The 17,166-nt window shown below is 49.3% G+C and overlaps 1 protein-coding gene across 4 annotated transcripts in view; it reads left to right on the forward strand.

The window, feature by feature from the left end:
- Window positions 1-17,166, forward strand: part of AP1B1 (adaptor related protein complex 1 subunit beta 1) — an 83,173-nt gene that overhangs the window by 45,367 nt on the left and 20,640 nt on the right. For 2 of the 4 annotated variants that reach the window (XM_077835407.1, XM_077835410.1), the window contains exons 8-17: window positions 983-1,103; window positions 2,183-2,278; window positions 6,301-6,416; window positions 9,608-9,773; window positions 11,165-11,263; window positions 13,969-14,228; window positions 14,868-15,069; window positions 16,183-16,203; window positions 16,880-16,909; window positions 17,020-17,160. In XM_077835407.1, the coding sequence (XP_077691533.1) occupies window positions 983-1,103; window positions 2,183-2,278; window positions 6,301-6,416; window positions 9,608-9,773; window positions 11,165-11,263; window positions 13,969-14,228; window positions 14,868-15,069; window positions 16,183-16,203; window positions 16,880-16,909; window positions 17,020-17,160 (1,252 nt within the window). The remainder of the gene's footprint in view (window positions 1-982; window positions 1,104-2,182; window positions 2,279-6,300; window positions 6,417-9,607; window positions 9,774-11,164; window positions 11,264-13,968; window positions 14,229-14,867; window positions 15,070-16,182; window positions 16,204-16,879; window positions 16,910-17,019; window positions 17,161-17,166) is intronic. The other 2 variants (XM_077835408.1, XM_077835409.1) reach the window with 2 other exon arrangements.

The following is a 17,166-nucleotide window of genomic DNA, read 5'->3' on the forward strand; positions in this document are numbered from 1 at the left end:
CTACAAAACTCTAATGTAGACAAGGCCTAAAGATTGATTGAGCTCAGATGCTATGGTAATGGTGGCCATACGAGTCCCCAAGAGTTTTCTATCCTCAGCCCTTCCATGTTGCCTTGTGCAAACCCCAGAAGCAGTTGCTGCTGCAGAAATAACCCTGTTGTCCTCGAGAAAAGTGTGTGTTGGGGAAGGAGAGGAGGACTGTATAAATTATCTCCAAACTTGTAGCTGTTTTTCCCCCCAATTGCAATACTCTTCCCAGCCCTGCTCAGTACTGTTCTTGAGCACTGATATCGAGATGGAGCCTAGTGGCCAGCTAGATCGGACTCTCCTTGTGGTGGGCACTGTGCTACTCAAGGCTTTCAGGAAGCTTTATTGTGCTGCCATCTGTGGTTAAGATCCTCTATCACAAGGTCTTGGTCAGTCCTTCAGCCCTCTCTAAGCACCAGCTACAGCATGTAACCAACGCTTCTAGCTAACTCACAAGGGAATCAGTTTTATGTTTCAGGATATCAGATGATTGCAGGGATCAGGGCATATTTCTCTCTTTCTGCCTCCCTCCCACATGTACAGCATTGTACAATGCAGCTAGCTGCATTAGAAGGGAGAATTGGGGGGATCACTGATCTCAAAAGATTCAGGTACTGCCACTGCCAGAAGCAGGATATTGGACCTGAAAGATGAATGACCTGATCTAGCAAATCCCATGTTCCCATCCAAGCTGGGTGTGCTCCTTCAGACTCGGAAAGTTGAGGGAATGGTGAAGAGGAGCAGCATGCGGCTAAAACCATCGAGTCACTCCCAACCTTGCCACGAGGCTCTGAGGTTTGGGAAGCAGTTGTGTTGACACGGGTGCATGTTGGACATCCTCAGCACATGGGGGTGGGGGGATCAGCACTGGATTTTAAAATGGCTCTTTGCTGGTTCACATGATAAAATGTAAAGAGTTAGAGTGCCGTTTAACACTGCCTGTCTCCCCCTCCAGGCCTGAAATCCTGAAGCATGAGATGAAAGTGTTTTTTGTGAAGTACAATGACCCCATCTACGTAAAACTGGAGAAACTGGACATCATGATCCGTCTGGCTTCCCAGGCCAACATTGCTCAGGTCAGCCCTCCTCCCCAGGTGATCCAGCCCACTTTGTGCCTGCTGGATGGAGCAGGCTGTGGGAAGGTTGTTCCCCACTGTCACCCTTCGGCCTGGTGTAACTATCTGCAAGTTCCTGAAAGGTGTAAACTGTGACTAGAAAACCTATTCTGGCTGGTGAAATGGGGGAAGGGGGTGATGATTGTGTGAAACTAAACCAAGGAGTTGACAATGTTTACTAGTGGGAATGGGAATTTCATAATGGAGAGCTCTGTTAGGGTCTGAACCAAAGCCCACTGAAGCCTATGGAACAACTCCCCTTCTGAGTTCAGCCTTTGACTCTTAGCCTTAGACTGGGGACTCTTCTCCCAAGGGCAGTGATAGAAACCCCAGGGCTGGCGATATTTAAAGTGGCCTGGACTAAGGGCAGAACCCTGTCTTCGTCCCAAGGAGGGCTGGACTGTCCGCCTGGTAAAAGTCCGTTTTTCCAGCCCCAGTTTCAGGGGCGGGGGCTGAGTTCTCTAGCATTGCTGCCCTCCAGCATTTTCTGCAGACCGATGCCTGCTGAGAGAGCTAAGCAAGTTCTAGAAGGATCCAGGATCCTGATCCCCTTTGGCTCTCGCATCCCCTCCCATACCAGCATCAGCACTGTACCTTCACTATTACAGTGGGAGAGCTGGAAATTTCTGCTTCACGCCTGTGCACACGCACACCTCAGGAGCATGTGCTTCCTTACCTCAGTGCCTCCTCATTACCTAAGCGTAGCACTGCAAGCTTCCTTGCTTTCAGCCAGCATTAAATACCAAGGGGGAGCCTTGTCAAGCAGCCATATCTGGTTAGCCTCAGCCTATGAATATTGTGGCTAATGAGATACTAAGGGTGTGTAGCTCTTCAGAACATTGGCAAACTGTGCCTCTATGAAGCCAGCAGACCACGATGCTGTCAAGAATGTTTTGTCAGCCTGAGCCTCTGGCTGTTAGCAGCCCATTGTCACATCCCTTTTGAGGGATCCTGGCCCCCTACTGCCAAAGGGCAGGGGCATCTGCTGCAGTGACTCCTCCCTGGTGGGACAGGGTTCACCTTTCTGCCCTCCCTGGCAGGTGCTTGCTGAGCTGAAGGAGTATGCAACAGAAGTGGATGTGGACTTTGTGAGGAAGGCAGTCCGAGCCATCGGCCGCTGTGCCATCAAGGTTGAGGTGAGTGGCAGGATGTAATGGCCAGCATGACAAGGAGAAGCCTCTCTCTTGTGGGGAAAGCTGGGGCTGGGGTTAGCTTAAAGAAATTCAAGCCTGAGCTGTGTAACAAACCAAAGCTACACCATCTGGGTGAGAGGGGAAGGGTGATCTTCATACATACTTCCTCTAGATGTGCCCTCATGCATCAGCTGTTCCTCATGTGCTGTGTTTAATTGTGTCCTAACTGCAGGAGGCTAGATTCAGAAGTAGGGTGCAAAAAGGTGTAACTTCACATTTGGATTGAATTAATTGTCCCATGCTTGATTCCATATGTCCTCTCTTCTTCTGTCCTCTGCTCAAAGTGCTAAGCACTTACAGCATTGAGGAACAAGATCTAGAAGAATCTTTGCTTTTGCGAGCTCGAGAGAGGTGGGGCTGCAGTTGTTCCAGGAGGTATATTTCCATCAGTACCTCTAGAGAGGGGCATGGAATTTATTTAATCCATCCATGCAGTGGTCTCAATTGTTAAGGCTTGTGCTCTGGTACTGCTGCATCCTTGGGCCTTTTGACCCAGAGCTAAGATGGCTATTGCTTGTGACAGACTGAACAGGGAAATATGTATTGATAAGCTTCGTCAGTGAAGCAAGTGATTAACAGTTTGACTTGTTGAGAGACTGTAGGAGACTTGGGATTAAGTTAAGCCTTCGCTTGGGTGTGTCGAAGGCTTTGTTCCCACTCAGGAGTAATTTGGAGGAAAGGACTATTGAACCTTCCTGAAATTCCGGACGCTTCCCCATGGCTTTGTGTTGTCTCCAAGCCACCTATTTATAGACAAATTCAGGATGAATTTGATTTGACAGATGTTAAATTATGTGTATTAATGCCAAATACTCTAAAGCAAATTAGAGAAATAGCTTGGCGATAGCAACCCAGCCATGTTGGAAATAAACTGTTAAACAAGGCATAACTGGAGCTAGCTTGGCCTTCCTTCACTCAAATCCACCGTGAGTGTGTGAATCTGAGTGAGAACCTAGTTAGCCCAGGCTGGAGCTCTCGTTACACAAATCCAATCATTCTGCGGCTGCGAGATCCTCTTCTGAACTGGGCTTCTTACCATGTGCAGTATTTGGCTCGGCTGTTGAACTTTTTCCCCTTGTGGTTGACTCTTCTCTCAGTGATCTCAGATGAACAATGTTAATAAAATTATAGACTCCCAGCCTTTGCCTTTAACATAGACATCTGGCAGGCTTCAGAGTCTTCCATGGCCATTGTGGTAGTCAGGACAGGAAGCCTCTGCTGGCACAGAAATGTGAGAAATGAACAGTTTACATCATTTATTGAGAAGTGCCACATATAGGCAACATGTCATGTGGCTCAGGCTTAAATTTTGTCTTAAAAGTGAGATGAAGAAAAGATTAATATCTCTTTCCCCATAGGTTTCAGAGGGGCAGCCGTGTTAGTCTGTATCAGCAAAAACAATGAGGAGTCCTTGTGGCACCTTAAAGATGAACACATTTATTTGGGCATAAGCTTTCGTGGGCTAGAACCCAAGTGGGTTCTTTCCCCATAGATAGGGCAACTGTTAAACTGAGTTTGAGTCTCGGGACACGCTCTGCTTGTTTGTATCATTAGCATAGTGCTCTACCTAATGTGGCTGGAGTCACTGCCGTAGCAAAGCAAGGCCCTACACTTAACTTGTAGGCATGTATCTGTCGTGTGATAACTTTGGAACCCTGTATCTGATCAATTTCCCTAGAATGCTCCTTGAAATTTTGGATTTTTAACAGAACAGGGACTTAGAGGGGTGGGTATGGACTTAATGATGGGGGCATGGGGAGCAAGGATCTGCAAGAAAATAGTGGCAAGGGAGTCTGGGAAGTTGACAGACTTCCCTGGAGTGCAACCCGGAACTTGGGTAGCGCTGAGTCTTCTGTCACACCAGACTGGGCTCCCTTATTCACTGTGATACTGTGACAAGTTGCAGACCTCTCCCACTCGGACACTCACACAAGCATTTACACAGGCAGGGACACACCCAGCTGCAGTTACATTAATGCCTTTGCCAGTCACTCAACAATAGAGAGGCTTCAGCCCCCAGCCTATGACCCCAGAGCTGTACCATCTTGCCTAGACCAGAGTAAGTTTATTACCCAGTCCCCCCTCCCTCCCTCAGTGTGGAGAGGACAATGCACCAGCTCCGGTTAGTGAGCAGATTTTCTTTTGCACTTCAAACAACACACTATTTTAGGTAAAAAGTATAAAACAGATTTATTAACTACAGAAAGATTAAGTGATTATAAGTAATAGCATACAGATCAAAGTTGATTACCTAAGAAATAAACAAAATCACAATCGAAGTTCTATACACTAGACAGTATTTGAATCAAGCAGTGTCTTACCCTGATGGCACAGGCAGTTTACAGATCTTTCATACACAGGCTGGGATTCCTACTTTTCCACCTGGGACCACCTTCCCCAGTTCAGTTTTTGTTTCTAAGGTGTTTCCAGGTGTTGAGTTGTAGAGGGAGTAAGGCCCAGTGGTGGTGTCACTTCCCCCTTTTATAGCTTCTTCCATGTGGAGGGACCTTCTTTGTTCCAAGCAAAATCCCCAGCACAGTTAATGGAAAAGTACAGGCACAAGATGGAGTCCAATATCACATGATCTAGTCACGTGCCCTTGTATGCTTCAATTAGTCATAGCAGCCATTACTCCTATACTCATTGAAGTGTCCACAGGAACGCCCATCAGATGAGGATAAGCTTTCCCGATGGCCTCAGGGGGTGCTGGAACAATTTTTATAGTTGTTTGTTGATCAAAGGGGCCATGGTGTGTTTAGTGAGGGTGGTTTCAGAGTAACAGCCGTGTTAGTCTGTATTCACAAAAAGAGAAGGAGTACTTGTGGCACCTTAGAGACTAATGCTCAAATTGGTTAGTCTCCAAGGTGCCACAAGTCCTCCTTTTCTTATAGTGAGGGTGCTGAGAGCTATTGAACCAAACTGTAAACCCTTTATATAATGGAAACCACTTCAAGCCAGGGGGTGTGGTAGTACTCCCAACACCCTTAATTCCAGCATTTTTCCATGGCCCATTGTTTTTGTTGATAGGCCGTTACCTTGAATAGTCTGTTTACAATGTGCTGGTTAAACTAGATGTAAAGTAACTTGTGGGAGTTATCCAGGAGCAAGCACCTTTGAAATACAGATGCATAGTCAATATTCATTACTCCAGATACAAAAATATGTGCATACAAATGGGATAATCCTATTGAGCAAACCATAACTTTTTCCACTGATGCCTCACATGACATATTTTGTATAAGATACATCACAATTATATCACAGTTGCCTCATAATTATATCATTCTGGTGAATATGGGAGTACTGAGTGTCACAGAAGTATGGGGAGGGAAGCAGAGACCTGGAGTGGAGAATTGGGGAGGGAGAAATGAGGACCGTGTGGGAGGGGAAAAGTGGAAACTTGGAAGTGAGGAGAAATGTGGGGAGCAGAGACTCTGGCATGGGAGGAACAGTGCTGACCCCTGGTATGAGTGTAGGGGAGAAATGGGGGCACACAGAATCCCTGCCGAGGGAGTGAATGGGGGGCAATGGTATGGGGGAAAAGGGTAATTAAGAGAGCACACAGCCTCTCTTGGGGAAGGAGGAGGAAATGGGGAGCATAAGAGCCCCTGGCTGTCGGGAGCGTGGTGGGGGGAGTTGCAGGGAGTTTTTGCGAGAGGGGGGATGGGAGGGTGACCTCCAGTGAGCTTGTAGAGTGGATGGAGGCTACAAGGAGCTCCTGGTATGTGTGAAGAGCTCCGTGGAAACAAGCTGAGGTGTGCATCCCTCTAGTGTGTACAGGAGCTGTTGGAGGGGATACAGGTGCCTCTGCTTTCAGTGCCCAAAAATTCTGCCTTGCTGCTGGTACCACTCTCACTCCATCTCCAGGGATGCACCAAATGCAGTGGGACCCCCCTGGTGGGGCTGTCAGTTCTCTCTGTTCTCCGCTGCTGCTGATTGACCATGTCCCTCTCTTCTCTGAACAGCAATCAGCGGAGCGCTGCGTCAGCACGCTGCTCGACCTAATCCAGACCAAAGTCAACTATGTGGTGCAAGAAGCCATTGTGGTTATCAAGGACATCTTCCGCAAGTACCCGAACAAGTACGTGAGCACCACCTGCTGACCGCTCCTCTGTGTGCTGCTCCAGTGAGCCTGAGCAACTGCTCACTGGGCCAGGCTTGCTAGCTTGCTTTGCTGCTCAGTCTAGCAAGCCTTTCAAGGGCTTGATCGAAGGGAGGTCATGTTCTGGGGAAATCTTTCTGCACCCGCCCCCTTTTTTAAGACCCTATTTAGGAAAGCAGCTAAGCGCATGCTTAAGTTCCATTGACTTCCATGTGACTTAAGCATGTGCTTAAGTCCTTTGTGAAATTGGAGCCAATGCAAACTCCTTGTGTGCCAGCCATACAGTTATTCCCAGTGACGTGAGGGAGGCCGCATGAAGTCTGGGATTTGCAACACACTAAGACATGGAAGGCTGTCAGTTATCTGTGAGGCTGACAGTCTTTGTGCCTGAATCCCTGGTCTGAGCTGGACTGTACATGAAACAGGGGTGGTGTCTTTTGTGAGAATAAAGTTGGGGTACAGGAAGGCCAGCCACGGCTCTGAGCCTCAAGATCCAAAGATGGGATGAAGCCCCAGAAGAGAGATCAGATAACCAGGCAAGAAGTTTAAAGTGATTTTTTTGGATCCATGCATTAGCATATTCAACTGGCTCTAACCTCTCTCCTCATGACTCAGCTTCTCTAGTATGCTAGTGTGTGACAACATCCATAGATGGAGAGAACAGTAGGGCTGAATGAGACAGGATTCTCGAATGAGCAGCGTCTTTAGTGAAGGGCCCTTGGCAGGAGGGAGAGCTAGGCTCCTTGTTGCATTGTAATGTGCTGAAGTCCTCTTCCTTCTTGTATCTCGGCATAGCAGGGAGGGGACTGTCACAAACAGGAAATAATGGCATCTCTGGCAGTAATTGTCAGCTAAAGACTGCCGTGATGGGTTGGACGCTCCCCCTCCCCCCGTTTGGGGTGCCACCTGATGTGCTGGGGTCCCACTGAGCCCGCCTGTCCCACCAGCCTGGGTTACCCTTATTCTGTGCTGCTGTGACCGGCTCGGAAGCCCCCTTCCAGCACACACACAGGTAGGGACACGCCCAGCTGTAGAATCACACACAGTCTGCAATCAGCTCTGTGTGGGAGGACAGGGGACACTTTGGTGCACACCCCCTCTGGATTGTAAACCCAAAATTATATTGTCTTGTATGGTACAGAGATTTATACAACATAAGCTCATAAAATTCTCCCCCTCCCTCAATGTGGAGGAAGATGTGCACAGCTCTTTGACCCTCCTCCCCCAGTCATGAATTATACAAACTGGATTTTGGAATAGACAAAAAATAAGTTTAACTACAAAAGGTAAATTTAAAGTGATTATAAGGGATAGCAAACAGATCAAAGCAGATTACTGAGCAAATAAAACAAAACATGCAAGCTAAGCTTAATAGACTAAGGAATACTGGCTACAAAGAATAATTTCTCACCCTAAATGTTGTTTCAAGCAGGTTGCAGAGTTTCTTGAAGGTAAACTGCACCGCGTGCAGCTTAACTCTCCAGGGATTCCTTTCACAGGCTGCCCTTTCTCGCCTGGGCTCAGCCCCTGCCTCCCCCAGCTTAGTTCCTTTGTTTCTTCAGGTGTTTTCAGCAGTCTTCCTTCTTGGGCGGGGAGACAGTGGAGAAGAGTCCAGATTAACTCACTCCCCAGCCTTAAATAGGATTTGCATATGGCAGGAATCCTTTATTTCCCATCCTGTGGAAAAATACCAGCAATTTAAGATTATATCCTGTACCAGGTGATATGATCACATGACCCTGCAGTATCAAAGCAGCATCCCAGGAAACTTCTCAGGAAGGAGGGAGATTAGTATCTTCAAAGCCTTATTGTCCTTCCTAATATCCATCCAGGCTGTTTGCATACTGTCTGGGCACTCCCCAGGTGAAAACACAGTTGTAATTACTACTTAGTCAATATTTCTAATTCCAGATACAGAAATGATATGTGCGTACAAATTGGATAATCACATTCAGTTAATCACATTCAGTAAATCATAACCTTTCTAATGATAGGTTTCCAGCCCATCTTGCACAAAACATATCTTAGTTATGCCATATTCATATCATAATATTTCTGTGAAGAATTTGGGACGTAATGTCACAGCTGCCACTGAGCTGGAGAAGATAGCAGAGGGTGATCAGGATGAGTTGCTTATGACTTAATTATATAGAGAGGCTAGAGGATCCAGGCCTATACTCTCTGAAAAAGCGATGACATGGCTGAAGTAGAGCCAGCCCTTGTGCACGCTGCAGACTCGCACTATACAATTTCTGATTTTGTCAAAGGCAAGAGCAATGGGCACAGACTGCTGCTAATAATGAAGGATCTGTCCCTAGATGCTGTCTCTGAACAGAGCATAGCAGAGACTCCCCAAAGGCAGCGGTAAGAGCCAAGAGCTGGAGAAGCATTTGCAGGAGAATGCACGTGTTGGAGCCCTTGGAATCTCCCGGCTTTTGTTTGACTGTACCGTCTCCAAGTACAGTCAAACAAAGGGAGACAAGGGGAGCTGAGCTAAGGGAACCTCCCTTCTGATGGGCTAACGTGAGTCCTACAAAGGGCTTCCTGGATTCTTTGGTTTCAGTTGATCTAAAGCAAAAATGTTGCTTTCGCAATATCTGACTCTCCTCACAACCTCTCCTGTTCACACTCCACCATCCCCTTCTCCATGGTCCCAACCTCCCTTCCTTTCTTTTTCATTCACTCACCAGTAGCTTCAAGGATCTAAAACCCAGCAGCAAGGGCCTGTAGTAACTCTCCTCTTCCCCCACCCCCAAATAAATCCCTAGGCCCCCGCTGGCCGTGACCCAATGGAATAGACCTGACTGAGTCTCAGTTGCGCTGAACCTAGTGGGAAGACTCAGACTGCATGCTCTGAGACACTGTGTGTAGTTGCAGGGTGTGTTACAGTCATGCTAGAAGGAACAATCTTAACTCTTATCAAGATAAGATCATGCTTGGGGCATTCGTTCACTGTAGCTCAGACTTCCCGTAATCTCATCTCGACTGGAAAACCGCCCTGAACTTGAGAGTAGCCTTTCAGGGGGTGGGGGGTATATGACATCACCTCACTACTTACCACCATTGTGCACAACATGCCAGTTCACGCACCACAAAGAAACTCCTCCAGGGATGGTTGGATTTGTCTGGTTCCCCATGAGCTGCTTAACTCTGTCTACACTGTTGTGAAGGTACGAGAGCGTGATTGCCACCCTGTGTGAGAATCTGGACTCCCTCGATGAGCCCGAGGCCCGGGCTGCCATGATTTGGATTGTGGGAGAATATGCTGAGCGAATTGACAACGCAGATGAGCTACTGGAGAGCTTTCTGGAGGGCTTCCATGACGAGAGCACCCAGGTGATGGGATGGAGCTGGAAAGTCAGACGGACAGGGCTGGGGGGAAGGATGGCTCGAAGTACTGATCATGGGTCACAGAGCTTGTCTCTAGGTCACTGCTTAACCTTTACAAAGGGACCTGGATCTTGAGCTATCCTTTCCCCAAAGATCTATGCCCCCAAGATGAGGTTTGCAGGGCCAGCATGGGGAAAGCTTTCCTTGCTGCCGCTCATGCTGTTCCTGTTCTCTGGATGAACTGAGGACTCTGATCTCCAGAGCTATGCCTGTGTCACCTGAGACTGTGCTGTGTTTCAGTTATCCATTAACTTGTGAACTGACTCCAGAGTTCTGTGCAGGGTCCCTGTGTGAATGTCTGTGCTGCTCATTTACAGGAGACTTACTCAGTAAGCAAAGATGTATTTTTAGCTTGTGTGCTGTGCTGGGCGGTTGAGCTGAGCAGTGTAATTACTTTTTCATTTCCCTAAACACTTTCACCCCATGGGATGCTCTTGAGCACTGCTTCTGCACCTTGTCCCCAGGCAATGGGATCTCAGTCAGTTCTCAGATCAGGACATGCCCACAGCCACTTCTGCTGTGGTAAACTAAGGTCGAGGCAAAACCACTGAAACACTGGGTGTAGCTCTAGGTTCTGCCCCTAGCCTAGAGGAGGCAGGGAGTGAGCTTGTGAGGCTGCCCTAACCCTAGGATTGTTTTGGGATTAAGACAATGAACTGGGCCTGGGAGATGTGGATTCTATTCCTGCCACTGACTTCCTGTGTGACCTTGGGTAAATCACTTAGTTCCCCCGTGCCTCAGTTTCCCATCTGTAAAATGGGGGTAATACTTCCCCACAACACTCTCAAAAGGCGGGATAAGCCTGTTCATGTTTATAAAATGCTCTGGAACTGACATGGGGGAAGGGGCCTGGAGAAAAGCTTATAAATAAACATAAAATATCCAAATAAACTTTATATTCCATAACATTTAGATCAAGGGGAAGAGGGAAATTGACCATCCTCATGTGGGTGTGACTCATAGGTTTTCTTTTTTAAAGCCAGGAGAGACAGTTCAGCTCATCCAACTTGACCTCCTGCATACACTGATTCTAGAATTTCACCCCAGTCGTTCTCCCATTGAACCTAATAACCTGTGATTGAACCCTCTGAGATTGTGAGCCTTAGCAGGTTTAAATAGGAGTGAGTGGTTTAAGGAGGCTGCCTGTCTGGCCTATGACGGTCTTGTTGGTCTGTTGGCTGATGACCCTGCGTTAGAATTTTCAACTGGTGCAGGCTTGTATCCGTGCATGATGGGAGTTGCATTTGCTGGTGGGGTGCACGTACTTGACATTTAGATGTGCACATGCCACCCATGGTCTGCCTGCTTCCTAACTCTCTCTTGCCTGCACTGTGCAGGTCCAGCTGCAGCTGCTGACTGCCATTGTGAAGCTCTTCCTAAAGAAGCCCACTGAGACCCAGGAGCTGGTGCAGCAGGTGCTGAGCCTGGCTACTCAGGTGTGTAACAAGCTCTTGACCATGAGAAAGGGGCACTTCGCTTTCTGGGGTTTGCCCACCACCTCTAAAGCCAGCAATGCTTTCGGACCCACGTTTATGGAGATTGTGGGGCTTGCTGTGTCAGAATGGGGAACAGCCTGGGCTATCCTGTTACAGAATAGAGAGGGGCAATAGTGGGATGACTAGATAAAGGGAATCCCCAGCCATTTACCTATGCTCCAGAACCAGATGATGATAGTACAGATTATTCTAGAGAGCAGGTCTGCTGACAGGTCTCTGGACTCTTGAAAGCAATGGAACAACCGTGTGATTACCACACAGCTACATTTGATCAAACTTGTCCTGGTGCCAATATAGTGGGAGATCTCTAGGCTGCCAATTACAGTCCTACTTCCCAGGGCTGCCTGGACTATAAAATCCCTCCAGCAGTAGGCCTTGGCCTTTGAGGGGGGTGGATTTTTGGACGGTACTGAAGAACCACTGGGCATGGCTGTGAGGTAGCGGTAATGAATTTACATGGGGTGGTGCTAGCACAATGAATCTTAATATTGCACCTTATTAATAATAATAGTAATCTTAATTGCACCTCAGTATTTGTTGTTTTTACCCTCCGAGGACCGCTCTTCTGTTCTACACCCCCACAAAGAAAACATCAATCCCTTATTTTCTCACTGAGTTGAGCCTATTGATGTCGGCTCTGACGCTGTAAACCCTTTGATCAGACTGCCCCAATAGGAGCTTCATGCTCAATGACCTTCTGAGAGACGGAGACTAGAGCATTGTTCTGAATCATGGTAGGATTACTGGAGGAGAGCTAGTGTGAGCAGCACACATTTGCCTTTTCACCTCGTTGAGTCTCTTCATTTTTCAGAGGATGAAGTGCTCCTTCCAGCAGGAGAGGCAGAGCCAGGGCTTGTCCTTCACAGGGAATCAGTGGAATTAAAGGGAAGACTGGTGTGATAACTGCTATGAAATGTTCAGCAACAATCCAGGGGCAGCAGTAAAGTGCACTGACTCCCAGAGGGGGACGCTCACTCAGTCCCTTGCCGCATGCTTGCCAGCGTAGACTGTCACTTACTGTGTGCTTGGACCCCACTGTGCTAGATGTTAGAGTCTGATTGTTGCCTTTAGGTGCTACTGCAGTAGAAATGTTTAAACATGGATCCATGTTTAGGGCCTTACCAAATTCAAGGTCCATTTTGGTCAATTTCACAGTCATATGATTTTAAAAACCATAAATTTCATGATTTCAGTTATTTGAATCTGAAATTTCATGGTGTTGTAATTGCGGGGGTCCGGACCCAAAAAGGAGTGGGGGGGGTCATGAGGTTATTGTAAGGGGGTGTGTGCGGTACTGCTACCCTTACTGCTGCAGGCGGCAGCGCTGCCTTCGGAGCCGGGGAGCAGCGGCTGCTGGCCGGGAGCCCCGCTCTGAAGACAGAGCTGCCGCCAGCAGCAGGGCCGAAGGAAGCGTGGCCTGGTCTGGGATTGCCACCCTTCCTTCTGCGCTGCTGCCTGCAGAGCTGGGCCCTCAGTCAGCAGCCACCGCTCTCCGGCCGCCCAGCCCTGCAGGCAGCAGGGCCGAAGGAAGCGTGGCCTGGTCTGGGATTGCCACCCTTCCTTCTGCGCTGCTGCCTGCGGAGCTGGGCCCTCAGTCAGCAGCCACTGCTCTCTGGCCGCCCAGCCCTGCAGGCAGCAGGGCCGAAGGAAGCCTGGCCTGGTCTGGGATTGCCACCCTTCCTTCTGCGCTGCTGCCTGCACAGCTGGGCCCTCAGTCAGCAGCCACCGCTCTCCGGCCGCCCAGCCCTGCAGGCAGCAGGGCCGAAGGAAGCGTGGCCTGGTCTGGGATTGCCACCCTTCCTTCTGTGCAGTGCATTGCTTCCAGAGGAGGGTGCCCGGCCAACAGCCTCTGCTCTCTAGCCAGCCAGTCCTGACGGCAGTGCAGAAGTAAGGGTGGCAATACCGTGACTCCCCCTAAAATAACCTGGTGACCCCCCTGCAACTCCCTTTTGGGTCAGGACCTCCAATTTGCGAAATGCTGGTCTCCCCCATGAAATCTGTATAGTACAAGGTAAAAGCACACAAAAGACCAAATTTCACGGTCTGTGCCGTGTTCTTCATGGCTGTGAATTTGGTAGGGCCCTAATCATGTTAGTTGGAAGGGCTTTATGGAAACAGACGCAGGGTTTTCTTGGCTAGTTTTACGTGTATGATGGGGATAGCTTAGAAACCTCTCTACATGCAATTAAATTCTTTGGAGATTATAATTTGTGCTAAATACGTCACTAATTAAACCTTTCAAAGCTTTCCAGTAATTCTCAGTTTTGATCTCCTCTTGAGCCCATTTTGCTCTCTGTTGCAGCCTTACCACAAAACTGCTTGCGACCAGACTTAAGAACAGGGAGGAGAGCTGCCTGTCTTTCTCTATCCCGTGTCGTTTCCCCACTAAAGAACACGCACCAAAACGCTTACACCCTGCAGCATGTGTACAACTGGCAGGCACAGCAGAGTTGATCGTATTTTCTATTCTGCCCCCATTCCCTGACCAAATGCCTGCAGCAGGATTTATGTCGGGGCAGTTGGCCTCTGCCCTGGAGGGACATTATTAATGCTGCTTCCTAGGCCAGCGAGTAGTAGTCTGTATCCTCTTCCCCGGCTAGATTCGGCCAGCGCATGAATTGTTTTAATTGCTGCATTTCCCAAAGGACTCTGATAATCCCGACCTGCGGGACCGTGGCTACATCTACTGGCGTTTGCTCTCCACTGATCCTGTAGCTGCCAAGGAAGTGGTGCTGGCAGAGAAGCCCCTCATCTCCGAGGAGACGGATCTGATTGAGCCGACCCTGCTGGATGAGCTGATCTGTTACATTGGCACGCTGGCCTCTGTCTATCATAAGCCTCCCAGTGCCTTCGTGGAGGGGAGCAGAGGCATTGTGCACAAGAGCTTGCCTCCGCGGACAGGGTCGTGAGTACCTGCCATCTCTCTAGCTGCAGCTAGCCGCCTCTTTCTGTTCCGTCTGTTGACTGTATCTGACCCTGCAGGCTCTGCCTGGAAACTGCCAGCACTTGTTCAATTAGGCTGAGCAGTGCTGAGCCACACTCAGGCCCCGCCCCCCGCCCCCCCCACCCCCCCAATGGTGGGCTTTGCCATGGGGCCAAGTTACCCCTCTATGTTCTCAGCAGTACATGAGCCCCTTGCAGGGTCTGCAGAGGCCACTGATGATCTCGGCGTTGAACTGAAGATCTTTGAGGTGCCGTCTGGTGTTGGCTTCTGGTGCATGGCTTATGTCTCTCCACTGGGGAGAGATTCCCCTTGCAGTAGTAAGTCAGCATAGATTGAAGTAAGTGGCCCCCTTTAGATCCAGTGTTCAGGGTACACTTGCGAGTGGAAGACAAGTCTCTCTCTGATCGGTGTAATAATGCTGAAATATTGGCCCTCTGTCTTGGGTTGGCTCTGGCTGGGAGAGAATGTCTCTCAATATTCCTTGCCCTGGCCCGTTGGAATGAAATATATTCCTTCTACAGTGAGGCCCGATGTCTCTGTTAGGTCACCCAGATCTCCCTATGGTGTCACATGTTTCACCTTCTCTAACTCCCTCTGCAGGAGTGAAAGTGCAGAGAGCCCTGACGCAGCCCCATCAGGAGCCCCACCTTCAGAACAACCAGCTGTCATCCCAACTCAGGGTGACCTCCTTGGTGACCTTCTGAACCTTGACCTGGGCCCCCCAGTGAGCGGACCTCCTGTTGCTACATCCTCTGTGCAGATGGGGGCTGTGGATCTTCTTGGAGGTGGCTTGGACAGCTTGGTAGGTCATGGGTCTGCATGCTTGATTTCTAATAGACAGTGCGTTTGTTGTGAATCCAGGTATGTCCCTCGCTGACAGCTGTGCTCATCTGTTGTCTGGCTGTGTTAATAACCTAGACCGCTATGGAGCATCCTGCTAATGGTGCACTAGGCTCCCATCATAACCTTAATGGTGAATCCAGGCCCACGTAGTGCATACCTTCCATTCCAGTTGTATGTGCTCTAGCCTAGGTTCTTACCATCTTGAGGCTGGCATTTGGACTTCGAGCACACACAGCTTAATGGGAAGCAGTGGACACAGCATGGTCTGGCTTCCCATTACGGGCACACTTTCCCAGCAAGGCTGGAAATCGCTGACCTAGGCAGTCAGTATGTTGGCAGGGCACCCAGCACGAGATGCTTGGGAGTTGTTGGAGAGCCAGGCTGATGTCAAAATGGAATGCTGCCTTGTCATGAAAAGCGGCTGGATTCCAGAGTTTCCTCTGAACTATAGGCCTGTTACTGGTCTGGCGTAGGGGCTGCTCACCTCTTCATTCTGTCACTAGCAATCAGGTGCCATGGTAGTCCCTCCCTGACGTGGGAGGAAGGTCCCAGAAGGTTTGTAGTAGCTTGTTTGTGAGCTGAAAAAATCAGTAACCAGAGAAATAACTGGTGGTCTGCTAGGGGTCCTGGAAAGGGGTATAGATGTGGCCCAAGTAACAAGTCAGAACTGTTTGCTCAGGTTCCTGGGCTGGCGTCAGCAAAGTAGGGTATCCGTGTAGACACACCAGAGGAGGGCTCTGCTCGTAGGTGCTCTAAGCTGGCAGGAACCTGTGGTGTCGTCCAAGATGCGGGTTCCAAAGCTAAAAAGCACCAGCCAACACGGCACCTCCCTGCCTCTGTTCGTGTCCTGGGGTAGGGGCTCTCTGGGCACCTGTTGACTCCAGTGTTTGTGGCCCTCTGAATACTAATGCCAGTCGGACGTACTGAGTGGCAATGAAGTTGGACTAATTTCTGTTCCTTCCCTCCCTCCCCTTCTCTTGTCTCCCTGTTTGTCTGTCTCTCTTCTCTCCTGGCTTGTGTCTCTGTGCATGTGGCTGGCTCTTCTCTTCACCTTGCCTGCTTCTGCTTGGAGATGGGGGACGAGTCTGAAGGGGTATGGATCAGCCCTTTTTACTAGCTCTCTGGAATATATCTAGCCAACCTCCCGTGTCCTCCCCTCACCCATCCCTGCTCCCTGTCACTGTAGCATAGAAGGAACAGCTGGAGTTTGTGAACCTACTATCGTGCCTAGAGTGGGGTGTGAAGAAATGCCATCAGTTTGGTGCAAGGCCATCAGACCCATGTTTCATATAGTGCTGTCCCACTCAAATTGTATCCAACCATCTTAGACCCTTTGGGGCTCCCACTGGGCTCCCACCTGCGCCGGCCCCCAGTACCCCACCTCCAAGACGGCAGAGGAGAGAGGAACTTTGTTCTATAAGTAGTGTCGGTGAACTCCGCATCTCTTCTAAACTATCAGTCTCTCAGGCTGTCTCCATCCTTGTGTCTGCTCTCAGTTGATGTGTATGATGCTTAGCTTGTTAGATGCTGGGGAAAAAGAGAAGATCTGAAGCACAGTGAAATAACAGATGCGTCCCAGTGCCTCGAAGCCACAGGGCCTGCTAAGCGGTCTTGGAACAGTTCCTGACCCCACCCTTTGTCCAGTGCTTTTTAAAGAGCCGTTGGTAAAATGGGTCATGGCTGTGTGTGCTGGAGATCCCCCATCTGGCCTGCTTTTTATTCACCTGCCACTGCTCTCAGTGATGTTCCTGTTTCTTGTCTCTTTGCAGCTGAGAAGCGATGTAGGAGGCAGTCCTGCAGTGAGTGTGCATCTTCCATGTTTACCAGTCTGTCGCATTTTGCACCTTCCTTTTTGTTCTCTCGTTTCTTTCATGGTACCCAGAGTAACTGGCTTCCTTGCTTCATACAGATGAGTGGTACTACCTTTACAGCTCCCAGCACGGTGATGCCTGCAAACCTCGGGCCGCCCCCCAGCAGTGGCTTGGGAGACCTCTTTGATCTGGCCGGTGGCGTGGGCACACTGTCAGGATCCCATGTGGCACCCAAAACTGTGAGT

Source organism: Eretmochelys imbricata, chromosome 15 (genome assembly GCF_965152235.1).
Source record: "Eretmochelys imbricata isolate rEreImb1 chromosome 15, rEreImb1.hap1, whole genome shotgun sequence".
Lineage (NCBI taxonomy): Eukaryota > Metazoa > Chordata > Testudines > Cheloniidae > Eretmochelys > Eretmochelys imbricata.